Here is a 22,561-nt window from a genome sequence, read left to right as displayed (position 1 = left end):
GAAGTGACACTTAATGACTCAAGACGACGGAGGACGACGACTGCCCGCCCGTGCCGCGCTCCGACCGCCAGTTCCATCCCACCATCTTCCCGTACGCCGAAGGACGCCGACTACACGCTTGCTACGAGTCTTATGTTGCTGGCCCTCGTTCCATGCCATTCAGTGCCTCTCAGCCACAGCCCCACTCCTCCTCTCAAGGCACGGACAGCGCGTTGCGCCATCGTGCGCTCCACTCGTCCATGCTTTTTCCACTGCTACCCCCTCAGTGGCAGCGAGGGGTGGCCTGGGAGGCTGTGCGTGGCGGCTGAGATTGACGAAGTGCTCACACCACAGTAGTCACGAGGACATACCTCCTCCAGCAGTCCAGCTCACACTCCTTCCCCTACCGTGCCTCCGGTGCTTCAGACAACAGTGCCCCCTAGAATGCAGGACCTCTCCGCAGGCCGCCGCAACCGGCCGCAGCCACACGGGCAGCCACACAACCCAACGACTGACAGCACTGCAGGACTGGCACACAGCTAGCCCGCAGCGCCAGGCAACCAGGCATCCAGGCACCTTTGCAGCGCCGTTCAATAAAAGGGCATCCAGCAATACCTCAACAACCCCTTCACGCCTGTCAACGACACCCACATTTCTGGGCTCCAGTCCGCCCAGCCATCTACTCATCGTCGTCCTCCTCCGCCGGGCCCCCGCCGCTACCGGGCGGCCGCTTGTGCGCTGACCGCGCCTCTGTTGCTGCCTCGGACGGCAGTGGCGACGCGGTCACCGCCCCAGTGGCCTGCGACCACAGCGGCGGGCGGGGTTACAGCGGCGTCTTAGCAGCAGATCACGAGTGACGGGCTGTCATAACGCGTCCAAGCTGAACCCGTGCTCCCTTTAGGGTCCCGAGTCGGCCCCAAGCAGCACAGAAGGATGCCATGCAGCACCTGCGTCAGCTCTGTTCGCAGCTTGCGCTCCGCCTTGTCCTCCTCAATGGCCAGGCGGATGCGCTCCTTCTCCGCGCTCTCCTTGGACAGCTTGTCCTCCTTCTCGCGCCGCTTCTTCTGCGGAGGTGGGGGAGGGGGGCAAGGGGCGCGACAGCGGTCATCGCGAGGGCGAGGGATGACGGGGCGATTAGCGCGGGTGGGGCGGGGAGCTAGGCGGGCACTGCTGCGCGGCATTCTGGCCACTGGCTCACTGCACAGACCCACGGCGCAATCCAACGTAACCCGACCGGCATCGATCTCAAAAGCCAAGGGCCGTTCATGCAGTCCCTTTGCCGGCGTGTCAGCTTGCGTGTGTGCGTGTGTGAGTCCGTCCTCGGTGCTCACCTCCGCCTTTTCGTGCACGGTCTGCTGCGCCCGCTCACACAGGTGCAGCGCCTCCTTGAGCAGCCTGTGGGGGTGTGGGGGTGGTGGGGGCGGGTGGACATGGATGGTGCGGGCGCGGGCGCGAAGTAAGGCGTGGGCGCGTGCGGCCACGGGTCCGAGGCAGACGGACCCGCAGTGCAGGCAATTGCTACGGCCCCAAGTCGGCGGGCTGGATGTGCGATAGCAAGAAACGAAGCTGGCTGCTGGCAGCACTCACCCATCGCCCACATTCCACATCTCCACTCCCAGCGCGCAGCACCCGCGCGGCTGCCTTGCCCACCCTGCCGCTGACTGACTGACTGGCTGACCCACTCACCCCCAGCGCACGCTGTCCACGGGCGCATCAAACACCCAGTACTTCTCCATATCCACCACCTGCACAGGTCGGGGCGGTTCGGGTGGGGCAGGTGGGGCGGGCAGGGCGGAGTGGGTTGGGCGGGGCGGGGTAAGAGGCAGCAAGGGGTGGAGGGCAGCGAGGGTGTAGCCGTGAGCACGGCAAGTTGCGCCCGGGAGGACGGCACCGGCACTGGGTCCCAGCGGCTCGTTCCATCCTGCACTCCAACCTGCACTCTACCCTGCATGCCATCCTCCAGAGCCGCGCGCCAAGGTCCTTGCTGCCAGCCCTTGCGTAGCCCTTCCCACCCAGCCCAGCAGCCACTCCTCCCACCCCACCCTCACCCCCTGCGCCCTCTCTGCGCTTTCTTTGCCGCCCCTGCCCCCCCCAGTAAGGCTTTCAGATGATGATTCGCAGGGCTCGGGCACGTAATCCCCCCTGCCACACCCCTGCCGCGCCGTACCTTGGGCACCCATCCCGCCAGCAGCAGCAGGTCCTCGCCGCCCTTGATCAGCCCCACCGTGCCGCGCAGTGTGTTGCTGGCGGCCTTGACCTGCAGGCGGACACAGCGGGGACACGGATGGTCATTGCGGAGGCTGGAACAGTAGCAAACACACACGCGGGTTTTGCCGCCGCCCAGGCTTGATGCAGTACAGGGCAAGTGGCTCCCAGCTACCGGCTACCCCGCAGTTTCCGGCGGCTTACCAACCCTGACACTCGCACCGGCCGGTGCCCGTCTCACTTTTCGGAACTTCTCCTCAGTTGGGTTGTGCACCACATTGCTAAAGATCTGCAAGGAAGGGCCGGAACGCGTGCAGATACTCAGCCGGCGGCGGGTAGCACTGCGGTGCAGCCTCAGCCGACGTCTAGTCCAGCCCACACCGCCAGCATTTCCCTGGTCCCCGGGTGCCGACACAGTCCACCACATCTGCGCAGCCAACCAGGCGGTAGGCGTCTGTCCGCCCGTGCCCTGCACTTCCCACCAGCGCCCTGCACTTCCCCGCCAGCGGGCCGTCCAACCCCAGCCCCAGCCCCAGCCCCAGCCCCAGCCCCAGTCCCAGTCCCAGTCCCAGTCCTAGTCCTAGTCCCAGTCCCAGTCCTAGTCCAAGTCCCAGCCCCGGTCCCAGCCCCGGTCCCAGCCCCAGTCCAAAGTATCCAACCCTAACTATCCAGCCCTAACTATCCAGCCCTAACTATCCCAGCCCCTTCAGCCCGCCATACCCTCCAGCCCTCATATCCAGCGGAACCCACCTTGACGCAGGTGCTGACGCACGCCTCGATGTTGACGGGGCTGTTGTGAAAGTAGTCCAGGACCTGGGCGGAGCCCCAGCGACCAGCGGAGTGGGGATGGGGTTTGAGGGGTTGCGTGTCAGTGCCGGCGGTGACAGTGACTGTGCTCGGGGACCCCGAGGGGGTCACGTGCCCTGCCAGCACCCTGCGTCACTGGCGTGCACGCGCACACACAGGTTCATAAGCTCTGTCTTGCGAAATGTTTTCCCCCGCAGCGCGTGCGCCCGTTGGCATCTTGACACGCACCTTGTCCTCCAGGTGGTCGTAGAACTTCCGCTTGCCCTCCTGAACCTGCGGGGAGGCGGGGAGGGCCGGGGCTGTTGTGGTGGCTCCTGCCGCGCAGTGCTCATGCGGGTGTGTACGGTATGGACGCACACACACGTGCGGCATGTGTGTGTCTGCAGGAAACCGGCTGCCCACCGGCCACCGATGTATAGGACTGTCAGCCCTCCCGTGTAAGAGGCAGCGCCCGAGAGAGACAGATGGTGCTGGGCCGCCGCGTGGTCTGGTGCCAGTTTAGCTGGGCCAGGGGCCGGGGCAGATGGCGTGCTCTGTTGCCAGTTGCCACCCACGCGTGTCCTAGCCGCTGCGTCAATGCGCGCCATCGCCACAAACTCTCTGTTCCTTCCAACGTAAGCAACATGGGTGCCCCGCGCTTGCCTGCTTCGCTATCGCAGCCTTGTGCGCTGCCTCGACAGCAGCGGGCGAGGGGGTGACTGCCGCCTCTGGTGCCTCGGGCCCGGCGGGCGCTGCCGTGCCTACCGCGTCCGTCATCGCGTCCCGTTAGCAGCTCAGCTCCAGACCTCACCCAGCAAACGGTGCTAACCACCCAAATGGAAAGATCGCTTAGTGAAGCTTCGTGTGCACAATCCGTTGATGTTTGACCAGCTAAACGACTACACACAGCTCAAGAAACCACGACAAAGGTCCAATGCGCTGAAAACCTGGTGAAATTTGCGGTGCGTTATGGGCCTTCCTCGCTCTGAGAGATTGATGTGATTAAGCAGCAGTAATGGTGTGAAACGTTTAGCAATAAACAGCTTGCAGTTCCACGTAGCTAATCGGGCCTTGGGCAAGTGAGCTGATGGCAGATTGTCGATGCAGCATACAGGCTGTTTCGTTACCGTAATTAGCATCAAGTGCATTGCTGGATGCATAAGAACCTTACACATTTCTGGACACCTACCTAAGCGACACCCGAGCGTCCATTCCGCATTCGTTCTTCTGTTATGTTCACCACATAGCCCTTCTGTGGCCGTTTATCGACATTATGGCTGCATCATAGCTCAAATTATAGGTTAGCGATACAGAATTTTGCTGCCCGGCGCTCTCGCCCGCCACCATCGACAGCTCGCGGCCTGCACTCCGCAACGGCGATGGCAGCCCTCGGAGGCAGTCATAAAGGCCTTGTACACTCGCGGTCAGCGCTCATGACCACGCGGAGCAGCCGATTGACTGGCGGCCCAGCGATGCCGTGGCGACTGGGGTGTGCCAGCGGGGCTGCTGCGCTCCTGCACCGCCCCATCGCACGACTGCCCCAGCCCTATGCCCCCCAGCCAGCACTAGCCATGGCCGCACTCAGAACCGCAGCAGCACCAGCGTTCCCATCCGCGAGCACAGCGCCATCCCAACCGGCACGGCGCTGCACATCTGCAGCCCAACCCACAGACACAATTTATACAACGCGGCACGCGGCACCAGCGCCGCGGCCCCTGCCCCGAGCATCCTCCGTTGTAGCACGCGCAGCCGGCGGCGGCGCCGGCGCGCTGCCGCCGTACAACAACAATCTGTACGGTGCGCGGCGGTACGGCTCTCCCGCCAACCGGCCGCAGCCGTGGCAGGCTGTCGCGGCTGTGTGTGCGGTGGCGATGCTGCTGTGCAACTTCCACCGCTCTGTGTTCACGGCGCTGCTGCCGCTGGTGGCGGACCAGCTGGCGCTGTCGCACGCCGAGGTGAGTGTGTATGTGTGTGTGTGTGGAGGGGCGGGGGGAAGATGGGAAAGGATTGAAGGTGGTGAGGGTGGCGCGGAAGGGTGGGTGGGCAGGTTATTTCAAAGTGCGGAGAGACGACACGCGTGCCAGGTGGGATGGTGCATCGCGACCGGCCACGGGCCCGCGGGGGTGCGGGGGCCATGTGCTGTGCCGCCGATGTGCACCCGGGCACCTCATTGCGCCGCCTGTCCCGCCCTCCTGCCCAATACCTCAGCTCACCCCACCCCACGTCACCTCTCAGGTGGGCCTGGCGCAGTCGGCCATGTTGTGGGGCTACCTGGCGGGACAGATACCCGCCGGCAGGTGCGTGTGTTTGTGTGTGTGTGTGTGTGTGTGTGTGTGTGTGTGTGTGTGTGTGTGTATGTGTGTGCGTGCGTGTGTGCTAAATGTGCGGGCGTGTGCGCGACTGTGAGGGTATTTTGGGGGGGGGTTGTGCTAAGTGTGCTTGCATAGGCGTTGGAGGGGAAGGGGTGTGCGGGGGCTCTCATTGGGAGTGGTCTGGGGCGATGGCGGTGCGGAGGGTGCTGCGCCGCCTGCAACCACAGGCCCCGCCGCGCCCCTGGCAGCCGTCATCTGAACTCAAACCTGCTGGTGTGTGGCCCACAAACCCCCATTTGACCACGTCCCACAACCCCACAGGCTGTCGGACGAGCATGGCGGCGACCGGTGCGTCTCCCGGGACCTAGTGTGGTGGGGGTGGGCGTGGGCTTGGTGGTGGCGGTGCCGTACTAGGCGCGGCACAGGTGGATGTGTTTGGCGACTGGCGGTGTCCGGCTGCTGGGTCGGCAGCCAGGCGTGTGCGGCGCGCCACGTGACATGCGAGGGCCCAGCCCTTGTTGCCGCACACGCCTTTCTTATCTCCCACACCTCTTGAGTCAACACGGCACGCCCCCATGCGCCGCCACATGTTGGCGATCCCCGTTTACTTCAATGTGCAATTCCATATCACCTGACCCCCACCAGCAAACTCTCACACATTGCACAGGGTGCTGCTTAACGGTCTGGCGCTGTGGTCCGCCGCCACCGCCACCACCGCCGCCGCCGCGGCCGCCGCCAACACGTCGGCGCTGTGGGTGCTGCTGGCGGCGCGGGTGGCCATGGGCGGCTTCAGCTCCGTCATCATGCCGGCGGTGTCGGCCGCCTGCGCGCAGTGGGTGCCGCCGGAGCGCAAGGCCGCGACGCTGGCCATGATCTACGCGTTCTTCAACATGGGTGAGCCGCGAGGGGGGTGGGTGGGAGGGTTGGGTTTGGGAATACATGGGAGTGAGTGTGGGCGTGTTGTGTGAAAGGTTCAGTGGGTGGTGGGTGGTGGAGACCCGTGCTAGCTACCAGGAAGGAGGGCGACGGCGACCTCCCAACTCCCCACCTCACAAACACACTCATTCAGCTCATGTGGTCACCGAGGCACCTCTGTCTCCCTACTAGCCGACCCAGTCATACTGTGACGCCCTCACTCCCTCTCGCTCCCTCTCACTCCCTCTCACTCCCTCTCACTCCCTCTCACTCCCTCTCACTCCCTCTCACTCCCTCTCACTCCCTCTCACTCCCTCTCACTCCCTCTCACTCCCTCTCACTCCCTCTCACTCCCTCTCACTCCCTCTCACTCCCTCTCACTCCCTCTCACTCCCTCTCACTCCCTCTCACTCCCTCTCACTCCCACCACCTCCAGGCGGTGTGCTGGGCCTGGTGGCGGCGCCGCTCATGGCGGCCCGCAGCGGCTGGCCCGGCGCCTTCATCACCGCGGCGGCGGGCGGTGTGCTGTGGTCGGCTCTGGGCAGCTTCGTGATCGAGCGGTCGGGCGCGAGGCCCAAGCAGCCGCCAGCAGCAGGAGCTGGAGCTGGGGCAGCAGGAGCAGGAGCGGCGCCGGCGCAAGGGGCAGCAGCGCCTGCGGCGGGGGCGGCGGCGGCCGCCCCAGCGGCGGCATCAGGCGGGGCGGGGGCTGTTGTGCTTGGACGGCGGGAAACAGCCATTCAGGTGGGCTGGTGGGGTGATGAGTTTGTGCCAGTGAGGAAGGCGGTGAGGTCGTGTGTGAGGCAGGGGAGGGCCCAGCTCGCCGCATTGCCCGAGGCGACGCCGCCTGTGCCGCCTGTGCCGCTAGCACCACCGCACCGCACACTACATCACGACCAGCCTTGATTGCCATTTATATACACGTGTACACAACTACATACGCTCTTCACCACCCCGCAGGTCGCTGCTCTGTGCCTGTGCCACGGCGTGATCGGCTGGGGCTTTTTCGTGCTGCAGTCCTGGCTGCCCATGTACCTGCAGTCGCTGGGGGTGCGAGACCTGGCCAGCGCGGGTGAGGGATGAGGGAGGGAGGGGGGGGAGGGAGGGAGGGGGGGAGGGAGGGAGGTCTGGCGCTGCTGCGGACGGCAGGGCGGTGGGATGCAGGACTGGAGCACACGTGCGGGTATGAGGGGGCTGGCTACATCGAATCACCGCCCTGAAACCTAACTCACCACCACCCCGCCACCCCTCCCCGGCCAGGCCTGCTGTCCTCGCTGCCCTGGCTGGCCGCCGCCTTCACGGCCACACTGGCGGGCGGCACCGCGGACCGGATGGTGCGGGCGGCGGGCGGCGAGCCAGGCCGCCGGCTGGAGGTGAGCGCTGGGCAGGAGGCGGAAGCTGGCGGTGGCGGTGGCGTGCACGTGCCACTACCACGGGTGTGGTGGTAGTGGAACGGGTGTGTGTGCTGCTGATGAGCGGCACGCATTGCCCCGGCCAGTCAGAGGCTCCGTGCCTTCCTTTCCGTGTTCCTTGGCCGCGTGTGCCCTTCAGCCAACCGTGCGCCACTCCTAGTCTTGGTCTTGGACACATACCCGCCCCGCCTCCTGGCACTTCATACTTGTGATAATCTCTCCCTGCTCCATGAACGGCTAGCCCCCTTGCTGACACCCCTTGTCCAATTTGCACCCCCCACGCACACACACAAACACACACACACACACACGCACGCACACACATACACACACACGCACACACACGCATGCAGGTTCGGCGCCTGATGCACACGGTTTCCACACTGGGCTGCGCCGCGGCCATGCTGCCGCTGGCGGCGGGCGCGGGGCTGGGCTGCGCGGGCGGCGGCTGCGAGGGTGGGCTGCCGCCGCTGGTGGCCACGGCCTGCCTGGTGGCGGCGGTGGGGTGCTACGGCTTCAGCTTTGGAGGCTTTCACGCCTACGTGCAGGTGTGGGATCGCGTTAGGGGGTTGCATTAGCGTTAGGGGGTTGCATTAGTAGAAAAGGGCGTGGGTTGTGTGAGGAAGGAGCTTGGGGAGAAGGGTGTGAGTTGCGCTGTGGCCTGTGGGCGTGCGCGCTTGCTTTGGTCGGAGCCGTGCTGCCGTTGCAGAGACTGGGGCCAGCATGGCGCCATCCTTTGCGTCTCATCTTTGCTGATGTGGGCTGTTGTGTGTACGGCATGCTTAGTCATGCACACTACCGTACGCGACTCGTGGCACCTGGGCCGGCACCACAGGACGTTGCCTCCGCCGACGCCGGCGCGCTGCTGGGGCTCACCAACACCGCCTCCATTCTGGGCGGCATCGCCGGCAACATAGCCACCGGGCTGCTGCTGCAGGTGAGTGCGGACTGTGGAGGGTGGCGGGGAGGGGTGCGGCCGCGGAGCGGGGGGGGGGGCAGCGGCGATCACAAGCCACAAGGCAGTAAAGGGTGTGTCCCGGCGCAAGCGCAAGCAGAAGCGGTACTGTCGGTGCCCTACCCGCACACCGCCCTGCCACGCTCCCTCCCTCTTGCACTGGACTCTTCGCTGCTTCCCTGACTGTCTACGCTTTCTCCCTCACCTCCCTCACCTCCCTCACCTCCCTGATGCTGCCTCCCTGGCCCTGCCTCCCCCCATCTTCTTCCCCCCACCTCCCTGCCTCCCCTCCCCTGCCTCCCCCTCAGGCCACGGGCGGCTACGAGGGCGTGTTCCTGGCGGCGGCGTGTCTGTACGGCCTGAGCTGGGCCGTGTTCATGGGCGTGCTGAGGGGGCAGCCCATACGGCTCAAGGCGCTGGCGTAGCGGCAGGGGCAGGAGGTGGCGGCGGCGGAGCTTGGCGGTGGTGGCAGCGGCAAGTGGATTGGAGTGCGGGTGTGTGCGCGAGTGCGGTGAGAGTGTGAGCCGCAGGCGGCTTGTGGCGGTATCAGGCCACAGGCAGCGGCGGGCAGTGCGCTTCGGCCGGAGCAGCAGAGCGGGAGGAATCGGGCGGGGCACGTGCTGCGTGGAGGCGTCGGGCGCCGCCCCGGACATCCAAATGGCACCATGCACACTGCGGCCGCCGTCGCTGGAGGGCGGCCAGGGACCGGCGGCAATGGCAGTGGCAGCGGAGGTCGCGGAGGCAGGCAACCGGGGGTGGTCGCAGCGGCACACAGCTAGCCAGCTAGGGTGGGCTTGTGGCAGCCTCAGGCGCCGCCAACGCCGCAGCCGCAGTCGCCTGAGGGATTTGGCCGCCAAAGCCACCCTGGCAACACTTGCGGCGGCAGGAATGTGTCACCGCCAGTGCGCTGCCGTGCTATGCGTTATGGATAGCTAGAAGCGCATGGGCCGGTCGCATCATTCTTGGGTATGGTGGCCGGCACAATGCGTGTGCGCCTGCGCTTCGGCAGCGGCGGCGGCGGCGGGCTAGTAAGTACGGGTGGGTGGCGACATACGTAGCGGGACGCGGTGGGGCGTAACAGCGCGGTGTGATCAAGCAGGTACCGCACGGATCACCCATGCCATAGCGGCATACCGGGTACCTGGCGCCCCGCCCGTTGCACATCAGACGGTGTGTGCGTCAGAGCAGTGCCTTTATGCTGACTGGTTTACGATGAATTGTAGGCGGTGCAGCAGCAGCAGCAGCAGCAGCAGGTGCACTTGGGTGCGGCTGTTCCGAGCGCGGTGCGGAGCTAGCTGGCGTAGCGGCCAAGCGCACATGCATGTGAGCAGGACGTGCTATTAAGTATAAGATGTGCTGGTATTGAGTGGCTGCGTGAGCATGAGACGCACGTACGGTTCGGGGGGGGGGGTGCATGAGGCAACAAGACATGGCGAGGCGCGTGGCGAACAGGTGCTGCTGAGGGCCATGTATGGATAGTTGATTGAGGTTGTCTCGTTGTGGACTTGACTGCAGCAGAGCCAGGTACGTAGCCGCCGCAGCCGAAGGAGGGAGGGTAGCTGCAGGGCAGAGGGGCGCGGGTGCAAGTGCAGGTTCGGCGATGGCAGACCCGCCGGTGGTATTGCCGCAGCCATTTCTATGCAAGCGGGTTGCTCCAATGGTTGCTCGCATCACCCAACGGCCAGCGCCGCACTGCTGGTTGGCACTGGCTCAAGCAAGTTGGAAGCGATGGTGGGAGAGCCCTACCGTCTGGCTGCAATGATGGGACACGCCGAGCAACGATGAAGGCCGCGCATAGCTACACACGAATTCGCTCGAGGTCATGGGTTCGACTCCCATACACCCCTCCGATTTCGTTCGGAATGAATAGACTACGGACATGCAGTGAGCTGGACGAGTTTAGGCCTTAGTTGATTTGGCTGGATTCAGTCCGGAAGGTTTGCTGCGGAATAAATCGAGTAGTTCTGATTGGTCGGGTGATGGAGCAGGGTCCTAGCACTCGTTGTTAGGAGCAGAACCGGAGGTAAATGGAGCTCTTACGAGAGCAAACCTACTACTAGAGTAGGGCGTCGGCGTTGCAGGTGGCATGTCCCTGATGTCCAGAGCAGATGTCGCTCGCGACTCGCGTCAGCAAGTCCCTCTTGTAACCAATGCAATCTACACACAACTTCACATTGCGAAATCTCAACAGGTGGCCGGTAAAGCTGTCGCTCGGCGAAGTGGCCAACTGACAGCTCACACACACGCCCACAATAGGTCAGGGGCCACAAGAGCCAAGCCCCGCGGCTTCAGGCGCAGCACCAACATTCAAGCAGAGGCTAAGTACCCTAAGACATAGCCAGCTTGGACCTGGAATACTTGCCCCGAGAGCAGCAGCCTACGCCTGGGGACGTTCGAGGCCTGGGGATGTTCGAGGCCTTGCTTGCCGCCCTTGCTTAATTGAAGGGGCTGCTTCAAGCTGCTGAACGGGCTCCATGGCTAGCCTGGTCTACTCCCACGAGGTGCGAAGGGAGCGGAGGGGAAGGACGTCGCGAGAAGGGACTAGAGGGGAAAAGTAGGTTTCCGCTTTTCCGGCATCCAGTCGGCGGAGTCCAGTCATCCTGTCATCCTTTGCTTGGCGCCCCGCTCGCGATATGCAGTGGCTGATCTCCAACTTTTTGAAAGTGGAGGCCCAGTCCGTCGACTCGCCTTCCTTTAAGCTGGGCCCTCATGCCTGGTGAGTTTGCCCAGTTTGGCACGCCTGCCAACTGCTGCACACCGGCGACTGCAGCCCGTCACCGCGCGTTAGCTTGATGAGTCACCCCACGCCCTGCCTCGGGGTCACACTTACCCGCTTGCAGGAAGCTTCAACTCTACCCCTCTCAGGATAAAACGCACCTGTCCGTGTACCTGCGCTCCGTGGAGCCGAAAGCACCGCGAGCAGTGAACTTCAAGTTCGTGCTGCGCAATTGGCAAGACCCCAAGGATGACTTCAAAAGCGCAGACGGTGAGTCGTGGTTCTGGTGGTGGCAGGGCAGGACAGCATTGTTTCACCGTCTGCCTACCTTATCAGCTACCTGGCGGTGTTGACGCGAAAGAACGCAAACAAAGCAGCAGGGGGCGGGGGGCCTCCTAACTCATGTTCGCCCTTCGCCCGGCCCTCTTCCCGCCGACGTACAGCAAGCTACACCTACACCGACGCGTGCGTGGCGGGATATGGCTTTCCCAGCTTCATTCCTCGCGAGAAGCTCAGTATCGCCTCCGGCTTCCTGCGTCCCACTAGTCCCACCAACGGCGGCGCGTTGCTGCTGCGTATAGAGCTCGAGTACAACACACTTCCGGCGGCCTCCAGCGCGGCGGCGGATGGCAGCAGCGGCGGTGACGGCGGCGGTGGCGTTTACCCGGCAACTGTGTGCGACGGCGCGGTCTCTGCCGGTAGCGGCGACATTGCCACGGACCTGCTCTCACTCTGGAAGCGCCCCGGCCCCACCTCCGATCTCATTATCATCGCTACCGCGCCCGCCGGTGCGGCGGCGGCAGTGGCGGCCAACCCAACAGCAGAGGTCTTGGGAACGGGAGCGGGCGCGGCTGCTACCATCAAACCCACCACTGCCACGGCGGCGGCTGACGGCGGCGGCAGCAGCTGCGGCCCCAGCAACACCGGCATGCGGCGCTTCGACGTGCACCGCGCCATCGTGGCCGCGCGCTGCCCCTACTTCGCCACGCTGTTTGACAGCGGCATGCGCGACAGCAGCGCACGCGAACTGCCGCTGCCCGACACCGACCCCGCCGCTCTGGAGCCGCTGCTGCACTTCATGTACGGTGGCGGGCTCACCGTCACTACCCGCCAGCAGGCGCGCAGCTCCTTGGAGCTGGCAGACCGGCTGCTGCTGCCCAAGGTGGCGGCGCTGCTGCGGACGCACCTGCTGTCCACCGTGACTGTGGCCAGCGTGGTGCAAGAAGTTCTGTGGGCGGCGGACGCGGCGCAAACAGAGCTGTTGACGGGCCTGCTAGATTTCGCGGCGGAGGCAGAGGCTGACCTGCCAGAGCGCGACCTGCAGCAGCTGGCGGCGCAGCAGCCGGCGCTGATGGCACAGCTGTTCACGGCCGCTCGCCGCGCCGCGAAACGCTCGTGCACGTAAAGCGGGAGCGGTGTGGGGCACCGGGGCGTAAGGCCCATGAGCTTCCGTGCATGGAGGGAACTGCATGCGAAGGAACGGGGCTGCACCTGCGTTTGACCTGCATCATTGCGTCATTGTAGCCACCAATAACAACAGCAAACTTGCAGTTTGATTCACTATTTGGCCGAGCTGTCGAAACGAAATTCCAACTGGATCTGGCGTAGTTTCTTGTGTTTCAAACTTCTAGTGTGTGTTCTGAGTGTTATCTTTATTATACGTTGAACGACATTAGTTTTTGGCTTCCGGTCATGTCTTAGAAACTGTTCACGTTTGACGTAAACAAGAAGCAGCGCGAACGACATCCTGCCTTGCAGTAACGGGAGTTGGCGATGAAGGTGAGGCAGGCTATAGTGGCAGAGGCCGGGGCCGTGGGGAACGGGCTGTAGGGACCGGGCTGTAGGGACGGCCAAGACAAGTCGTCACCAAGTGCCCACCAGTGTCCGGAACCCGTTGAGTTTGTGGCAGTAGGGCTACTGCTCGACATGCTCGTTCATCAATTTGAGGCAGCTATAGAGGGGGCGCCTGGTGACATGGTTGGGCGGAGCGGGGGGATGAAGGGGTAGGGTAGGGGAAGGCGCAGCCGTGGGCGACGGCTCAAACCTTGTTCCTAGTCGCACGCCTTGCACACTTCCACATGAACAATTAGTCAAGCATAATGTTGACGCCCTGAACATTACCCACGCTTACATGACACCCCACGGAGCAGGGCCGCGGCAGTAGAGCCCAGGGTCGCGAGCAGGGACCCACAAAGCACCGGCAAGAGCAGGGCGGAGAACTGCTGCTCGCAAAGGCGGCTGCCGTGCTTCTGCTTCGGCATCGGGCGTGCAAAACGAGGCAGCAGCAGCAGGCTGCACACGCCATGGTGGGGTGGCCGGATGCCGTGGGGAGTGTGGTGTGTGAGGCAGTAGCAGGCAGGAGCCTCGCCGGCACCCCCTGCACCAACGACTCACGCAGGCCTGGGTGCTGGTCCCGCCGGTTGGGTTGTCCCAACCTAAACCGAACCCGATGCAAAAGAGGGAGGAGTGTGGGGGTGTTGAGAGCCTTCACCCAGGGACTCAGATTGCAAGTCGAATGCAGCGGAGCCCCATGGGTCTCTCTATCGACAGCAGGGCCCTCAAACGCAGCGCCTTACCTGCTATTATATGGGTTCGCTGTAAGTAGAGTACGTACGATATGTGCTGAAATATTCGCAGCAGGAATGTGGCACTCGGACTACTCCGGCGAACTCAGCGGCCTTGTGGGACACTCGCAGCAAGCGCGGCACCAGCGGCAGCACCAGCAGTGTCACAGCAGCCTCGCGGCGGCGGGACTCAGCAACCTGGCGGCGCAGTGGCCGAGCTATCTCCAAAGGGTGCAGAGGAAGCGCGCGGCTGACGCTGCTGCAGTGCCTGCGGCCGTGAGCAGTCGTTCGTCGTGGGCTGCGTTGTGCGAGCGCCTCGTCCGTAAGCAGCAGCCGCAGCCGGAGCTGCAGCAGGGCCTCGGGCCTTTGGGGGCGCCGCCGGCCGAGCGGGCACCGGGCGCCATACCGAGGGGCGCTTCAGCTGCTGCTGGCGGCACGCGGCAGCAGCAGCCGGCTGCAGCGGCAGAGCAGCTTGGCGAGGAGCCCTTGGTGGCGGACCCCCTGGCGGCGGCGGCGGCGGCTGCCCAACCTGGCAGCGGCGGCGTGCCCAGTGTGGCATTGCCGCCGCTGCCTCTGTCGCTGCCGCACGCCGCTGTCGCTCAGGCCGCAGCTGGCGCCTCCTCGGAATGGGCGCCGGCGAAGCCGCAGGCAGCGCAGCACACCGCCGGCTCGGGGGCACATGCGGCGGGGAGCCAGAAATGTGCGTGCGGCGGTGGCGGGAAGGCAGGTCAGCAGCCCGCCGCGCCTGTGAGCTCGCCGCAGCCGCTGCTGCCGCCGACCCTGGTAGCCCAGGCGGCGGCGGTGGAGACACGGAGTGCTGCGGATGCCACATCCGCCGGCGCCGCCGCTACCACAGCTGCAGCGGCCGTAGTGGCTTGTGCCCCTGACATCGCCCCCGTCGCCCCTGCCGCCGCCGCCATCGCCGCCGCTGCTGCCCAGACCCAACAACCGCAGGCGCCCCTCCAGCCGCCGGCAGCAGCACGTCAGCAGCAGGGTGTTGAAGAGGACAGGGAGGAGGAAGAGGACCGGGAGGAGGAAGAGCAGGAGCCCGGCAGCGTGCTGAAGCTGCCGGCACCTAAGTCGCTGGATGAGCTCAAGCAGGTGTTGCAGCAGCACGCCAGCACGCCAGCCCCACGCCCGCACCTGGAGGGCGCTAAGTACCTGGCGCCCTCACGTGGCTGCGCCTGTGAGCCTGCCGAGTGTGTGCCGGCGGAGCCGCAGGTGGTGGTGGTGGCGCAGGTCGCGCAGGTGGCGCAGGTGGCGCAGGAGCCGCAGGTGGGCTGCTGCTGCCAATCACCGGGAACGCCAGGCAGCAGCGCGCGCTGCGCTCGCAAGCTTGCAGCTGCAGCCGGCGCGGAGTTGCAGCCATCGCCGGCGCAACAACAGCACAAGGAAACAAAGAACGCGCCACAGCACAGCAACCGAAGCGGCGGCAGTAGGTCTGCTGCAGCAGGTGCTGCTGGGGGACACAGCGGCGGCGGCGGCGGCGGTGCTCGTCGTCGTAATGGAGCCGTGAAGCGGAAGCGAGGACCGCCGGCAGCGGCGGCAGGCGGCGACCCACAGCAGCCCGCTGCCCAGCGGCGCCGCCTGACAGGGGTCCCGACATGCTCGGCAAACGCGTATGGTGCGGGAAAGCCGCGCTCATTTGTTGCTGCAGGTGCCGCAGGGGACGGCGGGGACGGGTCTGCGGCCGCCGCTGCGGGTGACCCAGATGGGGCCGTCATGCTGGTGCCGCCTGCCACGCCCAGCCTGGCCGCGGCGGCGCGGCCGCGGCCGCTCCTGCTGCCGTCATCACCGGCAGGAAAGGCGGGGTGGGAGCAGCAGCAACGGCCTCAGCAGCAACGGGGCAGCCACGGACGCAGCATGGGTGGCGCAGCTGGTGGTGGCCAGCGGCCGGATGTGGGCGCAGGCACCGCCGCCGGCACGGCGCCTCCACTGCAATCGCCGCCGCCGCCACTGCTGCCGCCTGTGCCTGCTAGCCCTGGCGGCTCCGCCCGGCTGGACCCCAAAAGCCTGACGGTAAGTCGGCGACAGAACCTGCAGCGGCCGAACTCTTCATGCATTTCAGCTGCATCGCATTCCCACCTGCAGGCATCAGGGATCCGTCTGTCTTGCATCACATTTCCCGCCCCGCATTGACACATACATACGCTTATACACACACACTCGCCCTTCCGCATGCACCATGTGTGCGAGTCCATCGCAGGCGCTGCTGCGCTCGCCCGACATCACATCGGCTGAGCTGGTGTCTCAGCTCCCGGGGCCAAACACGTGCATGGAGCCGGCGGCGGCGGCGCTGCAGGCGGGCGGCGGGCACGGCCCCGAGCAGCAGGTCGCGTTGACGGAGGCGGCGTGCCGGCGGCTGGAGCGGGTGAGGAGGACTGGAGGCGTGTGGTAGCTAGTGCATGCATGACTCCGTCGTAGCGTGCATGGATGATGGGTAGCGTGACGTGGCGTGACGTGGCGGGGCGGGGCGGGGCGGGGCGGGGCAGCATGTGCATGCACGAGCACACGGTGTCGAACCCGGTCGCGTTACGTGTCCCTGCCCGCAGGTGGTGGCGGCGCCGGGCGCCGCAGGCGGCGACAGCAGCGACGCCGCGGTGGGGATGGCGCTGGCCCGCCGCCTCCTGCGCCTCATGACGCTGGGACCAGACACCGGGTGCGTGCGTGCACGTACGGTGTCTAGTAGAACCAGCATGGGTGCTGTTGGCAGGTTCACCTGACATCCGGATTACGCTTTTCGCCATCTGGGTCGGGATCAGGTTACTTCGGCCACTCGCGTGCATGGACGCGCCCTTAGCTAGCTTGCCCTCGCGTGCCCTGTAAGTAAGCGGTATATGGCGCATGGCCACCCTGCTGCCCCGCCGCCCCAACTCAGGCCCGCATGTGGCTGTGTCTATTGTCTGTGCTGCTGTAGGCCGGACACCGCGGAGGCGCTGTGGGGCAACCGCTTCCCCGACCTGCTCCCCGCTGCCGGCCTGCATGCACTTCAGACCGGCACCACGCAGCAATCGGAGGTGGGTCATGTAGAAGCAAGCCGAGTTTCAACACATAAAGCATTGATCTTTTTACCCAAGGTATTGTAATGTACGTCAATCGAAATGCCCCTGTTTAGAGATGCTGTATTCAAGCGCGCGCTGCGAATGCATTTTTACTGCCTCAACTTGCTTACCGCCGCTTGCCGCCGCCGCTGCTTGCCGCCGCCGTCACCGCCGCCGCCGCAGGCTCAGGCGCTGCTGCTGGCCTGCCTGCAGGCGGTGCAGGACCTGTGCGGCGACGCCGGCGGCCGCGACCGGCTGGGGGCGCGGTTCGTGCCGCTGGCGCTCGCCGTCCTCTCGCACATGAGGTGCGGCGGCGGTGGGGAGGGGCGCGATAGTCCTGCGCAGGCGCGTCATCTGATGCCAGTCCGACCGATGTTTGTCTGAGGTGTGGTGCCACTTCGGCTTGGGCCCCGACGTTTTACATTGTGGTATCTGCGTGCGCCCGCTGCAGCGGTTCGGTTTGCGCCTACTCGCTCCGCCTGCGGCGCGCCGCCGCCTCCACGCTCCTTGACCTGGTGACGGAGTCCCGGGGCAGCCAACTTGCGCTGTTCGACGCAGCTGCCGCGTCCAGCGCCAGTACCGGCATGACTGAGGGAGCGGCGGGGGACGCGGCGGCGGCCGCCGCGGACGCGGCGGCTAGTATGGCGAAGCATGCGGACCGCGTGTTTCGGGAGCTGCTGCCCGCGGCCGCCGACTACCCGACACAGGTACATAGCTAGGTTGACGGCAGATAACGCCAGCGCCGAACGCACCGCCGTGCGTAGGCGACCGACCGTGCGGACTGCGTAGGTGGCTATGTGTGTGCGTTGCGTGCGGACAAACGCGCGTGTTTGTCCACCTCGCCAATGAGTACGTGCGTGCGTGGTCTCCTAGTTTCCACTGGTGCGTGCCTCTTATCTTGCATCCCTACTTGCCGTACTGATTGCTGCACCGCAGCTCGACCTGCTTGAGGCGCTGTACCGGGCGTGCTGCGGCGGCACCCGCAGCGCCGCCGCGCGCGAGCGGCAGTCCGCCGCCGCCAGCAGCCGCGAGCGGTTGGTTGCGGCCGGCGAGCGGGTGCTGCGGCGCTACCTGCCGCCAGAGGCCGCCGCCTGCATGGCCGGCCTTGTGAGCAAACGCAAGTGAGTACACGGCACTTAGGGGGCAGGCGCTGCTGTCAGTACGGTATTGTGTGGCAGCTTGTTTGGTGGACATGTACGGTCCGCCGAACAAGGCGCACACGAGTGACGGGAGCAAGGCTCGCAACACAACAGGTTGCATCGTGCCGTGAGCATGCTGTGTGAAAGGCCTTTCATCCGTGTTGCCCGTTCGTAACGGCGGCGGCGGCCAAACCTCCTGCTCCTGCCCCCCAGGGGCTCGATTAAGTTTGGGCTGGTACCTACCCAACCCCCAGGCGGGTCAAGGAGGAAGACCTGGCGGCAAGGCTGCGGCGTGTGCTGGGCCTGGTGAACCAGGCGCAAGGGGAGCGGGCCAGGTGTGTGGAGCAGCGGGTGGGCAGCGGGCGGGTTGCCGCAGTGTTAGCATCCCTGCATTGTTGATGGCGGCTGGCTTGAAGGGCTGGCAGGGTGCTGGCTGGCAGCGGCACGAGCGACGTGGCTGCTCAGTCGGTGACTGCTGACGGTAGCACTCTGCTTCTAGTGCTCAGCCTGTAGTGCTTCGAGTACGCAAACCAGCTAGCCCGTCCGCAACCGCTGCGCTCCCCCTTCAACGCTCGCTCGCAGCGTGTTCTCCTACCACGCCGACGAGGTGATGCTGGCTGGCGCGCCGGCGGGTCTGCGGTTCGCCGAGCGCTGGGTGGACGTGGCGGTGGTGGATAGCGGGAGCTGGACCCAGTCGCGCAATGACGACCACGGCGGCGGCGCGACCGGCGGCCCCAGCAGTGGTGGCGGCGGCTCTGGCCCTAGCGGCCCCAGCAGTGGTGGCGGCGGCTCTGGCCCTACAGGTCCCAGCGGCCACCTCACGCTCAGGGCGCAGGTGCGGAATGCGGAGTTGCCCAAGGACGAGCAGCCGGCGCCGGAGCCGCTGACCATTCCCTTTGGTAAGTGACGGCGTGGCCGGATGCCTCATCACAGTAACTTCACTGTCAAAGTGTTGTGTCCTCATCTAAGGGTACCTATGTCCTGTTCACACGGCCTCCTCTGCGCACCGCCGTGGGTGGCGCCTGCTGCTGCAGATGACATCGTGGCAGTGACCGTGTCCCCACCATCGGAGCGCCGGCCTGCTGGAAAGGCCGGCAAAGCAGGCGCCAGCGCCGTTGCGGCGGCGGCGGGGGACGGCGCCGCCGCCGCCACCACCACCAGCACCACCGTCACCATCATTGCGCCGGCGCCACTGTGCTATGTGTTGATTACGCTGTCTCGCCTGCCCGAGGGCCTGGAGGGCGCGGCCGCCGCTGACACGGACTGGCCAGCAGCTGCTAGCGGCGGCGGCAGCGGGTGGCGGCACGCACCTGTGCTGCGGCTGAAGCTCGCCCACGAGGACGCGCGGGCCCTGCTGCGGCGCCTGCCCCAGGAGACGGTGCGGGCTGACAGCGCCGGAGCCGGCTCGCCGGGCCCCGGCGAGCGCCGCCGCGGAACGCGTCATGATGCCACCGCTGCGCGCGCACAGCTGCCGGCGGTGCCCCCACCTCCCACAGCACCGACCGCTGCCGCAGCCGCAGGAACATCAACGGACGCCGCCGCTGACGTGTCATTACCGCAGCCGCTGATGCTGGCGGCAGTGGTGCCAATGGCCATCACACCGCCGGCCACACCGGCCGCCGCCGCCACACTGGTCGCCATACCGGTCGTCACTATGGCTGCCACACCAGCAACTTTTACACCAGCAGCCGCCACACCAGCCCCACCACTGCAGCAGGTAGCAGCAGTGCCCAGGGCGCCAGGCCGGCGCAGGCAAGGCGGCGCCGATGGGACAGCCGCTCATGGGGAGGAGCAGCAGTCACAGCAGCTCCCCAGCAGCAGCAGCAGCAGCAGCAGCAGTGGTGGCGCTGCGGTGGGCAGCTGCGGACGGCCTGCTGAGAACCACCCGCCGCCCGCCGCGGGTGGTGGTGCGGCGGGCGGCCCCTGCAGCCGGCCACCTGCAGCAGCAGGGGCTGGGGCGGAGGCTGGCGACGCGGTGGCGGTGGGTTCGGGGCCAGGTACTTTTCGCCGCGCCGGCAAGCCACGGCGGGCGCACTGCCGCCGCAAGCAGCCGCGGCCGCGGCGCTACCTGGTTGATGCCCACGTGCTTGTGGCACCGGGGCTGGTGCAACAACCGCAGCTGCAGCAGCTGCCGCCACCACAACAGATGCCGCCGGCACCGCCGCCACTGCAGCCGCCGCCGCCGCCGCCGCCGCCGCCGCCACCGCCTCAGGTAGTACCGCTGGCGCCGCAGCCGCAGCAGCTGCAACAGACGTATAGCGCCAACGGACCAGAGCCGTCACTGCAGCACGCGGCAGCTGCGGTCGCGTTGTTCGTTGGACACGCCGATGCCGCCCGCGAGGTGCTCCAGCAGGTAGGCATGGGCGGCAGTGACAGCGACACAAGCAGCGGCGGCGCCCCGGCCCTGGGGTGCATGCTGTTGGCGACCACAGCGCAGTCGCGTTGGCACGGCGGGATCGAGCCCAGCAGTAGCCGGGTGTAGGCAGCCGCGGGCACTCCGCGGCAACCCGGGCAGCTGCAGCTTGCTTCAGCGCCCGGGGAGGCAGCGGGCGGGGCTGTTACACAGGCAGCTGACGGCGATGACAATGCTTGACCGGCAGGGCCGCCGATGCCTGTGGCGGCCACAGCACGGCCGCCGGAGCGCGGCCCTCACAGCCTGCTCACGCACCAGGACGGAGCCGGTCTCGGCGGCGGCGGCAGCTGCAGGCCGTCCAGCAGGCCTGCTGAATCGTCTCCGAGCTCGCCGCCACTCCAAACGGTGGCACAAGGGTGGTAGGCGGTGGCGGCCGCAATGCCCAGGGCGGCGGCACTAGCTGCCCGATGCGGGCGAGGGCGGGAGTGCGCCCAGCAGAGGCCACAGGGGATGCAGGCTTGTCAGCGGCAGCCAATGCTGGTGCTAGGGTGGCAGAGCTCGTGGAGGCGGAGGCACGCGCCGCTGATGCCTGAGTGCTTGCCGGGCCCGGCCCATGGCGAAGGCGCAAGCGCACAGCTGGCGGTGCGGTTGACGGCAGCGGAGGCGCAGGCTGAGGAGGCGGGGTAAGCAGCAGCTGCGTTGCGCGGGGAGCCGCAACCCCTGCGGCCCACCCGCCTGCACCCCAGCTTTCGCGGACTCGCTCAGGATTCGGTGCTGGTCCTGCCGATGGGGTGTTGAAAGCCTGATCCGGGTCGGCACCCAGCCTGGGGACTCAAGTTTCGCCTCGAGCTGGGCACGGCGGCGGACTCCTTTCGCAATGCGGCAGCGCCTTCGTAGGGGTCGTATCTTGTGCCGCGCCGGCCCTACGGGTCTCTCGAGCGTTTGACCTGAATTTGGCTGTATGTTCGCTGAAGTCGAACGGCGAAACAATCAGCATATTCTAGCCTCGTTGCGCTTGCCGTATGACGCTGCTTCCCCGTCTCCCTCGCCGTGAGAGGTTGTGAGTGGTTGGTGGCTTTGTGTGTGGGCAGGATGCACGTGTGGGCGACCGTTCTAGTGCCTGGACGCTTGCGCCCTGGTTAGTGCATGCGCTGTGCGTGTGTGCTGCGGCCTGGACGTTCCCCGGCACTCCTGTGCCTAGGCTTGTGGCGTTGAGGCACAGCGGTGGGGCTCTGGCGGGTTGAGGCTTGGCTAGGACTCGCTGTGCGCGGGAGGGTTTGCAGCAAAGTCGGGGTTGGTCGAGTCAAGTTGGGCCCTGATAGCATGTGATGGCTCGGCGTCTTCGGGTGCTGGGACTGTCCCCTCTGTAACATCCGCATTCTTTCCGCCGAAATATATATCAGTAGCTCAACTTCCGTGCGGAGCGCGCAAGCGCAAGCGCGCGCGGGGGAGGGCAAAGGCAGGGGGTGAGCGACACGAGTAAGGCACGCGGCGTGCGGCTCATCTTGATCGCGGTTTGAGATGGTCGGCTGCAGACAAGAGATCCTTCACCACGCATGCGTACAAATGATCTTGCTCCGCTCCAGCCACACACTCGTACGTCATGTTCATCGTGACGCCACGCCATACAGCCACCTTACTTGCCTAGGCAGTTGGCAGGCAACTGCCTCCTCTGCCCGTCCCTTTCCACAAACAAGTCGACAAAGCTCCAAATATCAAAGGAGGCAGCGAACCAGGGGAGGGGCTTGATAGCAGTACCGCGGGGCAAAGAGCTAGGGCCCCCCTGCGGCACGACCTGGCGGCAGTCACGGCCGCCGCCCACAAATGTCTGCCCCGCCCTACGCTGCCCTACGGGCGCCCACAGTGTAACATGGTGCATGGAGTGCGGCAGCAGGTTCGAGAGGAAGGCCAGGAGGAGATCTGACGAGGGCCAAGCGCTGAAGATCTAGCTATGTGAATTGCGGAGTGGGTGTGGTGGTGTGGGCGCCTGCGGGAGTGCAGCTGTAGGTGGATGACTTGGCGCAGTAGTTGCAAGAGTACGGTATGGAACATGGCCAAGGCATTGAAGTAACGGCAAATGCACTCTTAACAGGGTGGCTGTGGCGGCCGTTATTTTGGGTACTGTGGCTGCATCCGTGCATGGGCTATGTGGGCTGTTGTAAGCCCTTTGCGGTCGCTGACGCACGA

At 65.9% G+C, this 22,561-nt stretch overlaps 4 protein-coding genes across 4 annotated transcripts; 3 read left to right on the top strand and 1 right to left on the bottom strand.

Moving 5' to 3' along the window:
- Positions 1-5: 5 nt before the first annotated feature.
- Positions 6-4,029, bottom strand: CHLRE_01g023050v5 (uncharacterized protein). Its single transcript, XM_001689477.2, has 9 exons — positions 3,634-4,029; positions 3,220-3,264; positions 2,935-2,997; positions 2,426-2,473; positions 2,147-2,236; positions 1,666-1,724; positions 1,311-1,374; positions 927-1,043; positions 6-778 (listed from the first exon to the last, which is right to left on the bottom strand). Exons 1-9 carry the CDS (start codon positions 3,745-3,747, stop codon positions 659-661), a joined length of 720 nt encoding a protein of 239 aa, XP_001689529.2. The 5' UTR covers positions 3,748-4,029; the 3' UTR covers positions 6-658.
- Positions 4,030-4,129: 100 nt separating this feature from the next.
- Positions 4,130-10,720, top strand: CHLRE_01g023000v5 (uncharacterized protein). The gene is made up of 10 exons (XM_043058510.1): positions 4,130-4,925; positions 5,206-5,267; positions 5,604-5,630; positions 5,950-6,176; positions 6,634-6,938; positions 7,155-7,266; positions 7,455-7,567; positions 7,960-8,154; positions 8,442-8,543; positions 8,870-10,720. Exons 1-10 carry the CDS (start codon positions 4,542-4,544, stop codon positions 8,984-8,986), a joined length of 1,644 nt encoding a protein of 547 aa, XP_042928424.1. The 5' UTR covers positions 4,130-4,541; the 3' UTR covers positions 8,987-10,720.
- A 49-nt stretch (positions 10,721-10,769) lies between these two features.
- Positions 10,770-13,825, top strand: CHLRE_01g022950v5 (uncharacterized protein). Its single transcript, XM_001689921.2, has 4 exons — positions 10,770-11,062; positions 11,201-11,277; positions 11,402-11,547; positions 11,721-13,825. The coding sequence occupies exons 1-4, from the start codon at positions 11,036-11,038 to the stop codon at positions 12,680-12,682; spliced, it is 1,212 nt and encodes a 403-aa protein (XP_001689973.1). The 5' UTR covers positions 10,770-11,035; the 3' UTR covers positions 12,683-13,825.
- Positions 13,826-13,889: 64 nt separating this feature from the next.
- Positions 13,890-22,548, top strand: CHLRE_01g022900v5 (uncharacterized protein). Its single transcript, XM_043058509.1, has 10 exons — positions 13,890-15,860; positions 16,048-16,212; positions 16,394-16,500; positions 16,759-16,858; positions 17,066-17,187; positions 17,334-17,589; positions 17,819-18,003; positions 18,276-18,356; positions 18,604-18,920; positions 19,056-22,548. Exons 1-10 carry the CDS (start codon positions 13,920-13,922, stop codon positions 20,501-20,503), a joined length of 4,722 nt encoding a protein of 1,573 aa, XP_042928423.1. The 5' UTR covers positions 13,890-13,919; the 3' UTR covers positions 20,504-22,548.
- The last annotated feature ends 13 nt before the right edge of the window (positions 22,549-22,561 follow it).

Source organism: Chlamydomonas reinhardtii, chromosome 1 (genome assembly GCF_000002595.2).
Source record: "Chlamydomonas reinhardtii strain CC-503 cw92 mt+ chromosome 1, whole genome shotgun sequence".
In the NCBI taxonomy this organism is placed as follows: Eukaryota; Viridiplantae; Chlorophyta; class Chlorophyceae; order Chlamydomonadales; family Chlamydomonadaceae; genus Chlamydomonas; species Chlamydomonas reinhardtii.
This window is presented reverse-complemented; position numbering and strand designations above follow the sequence as displayed.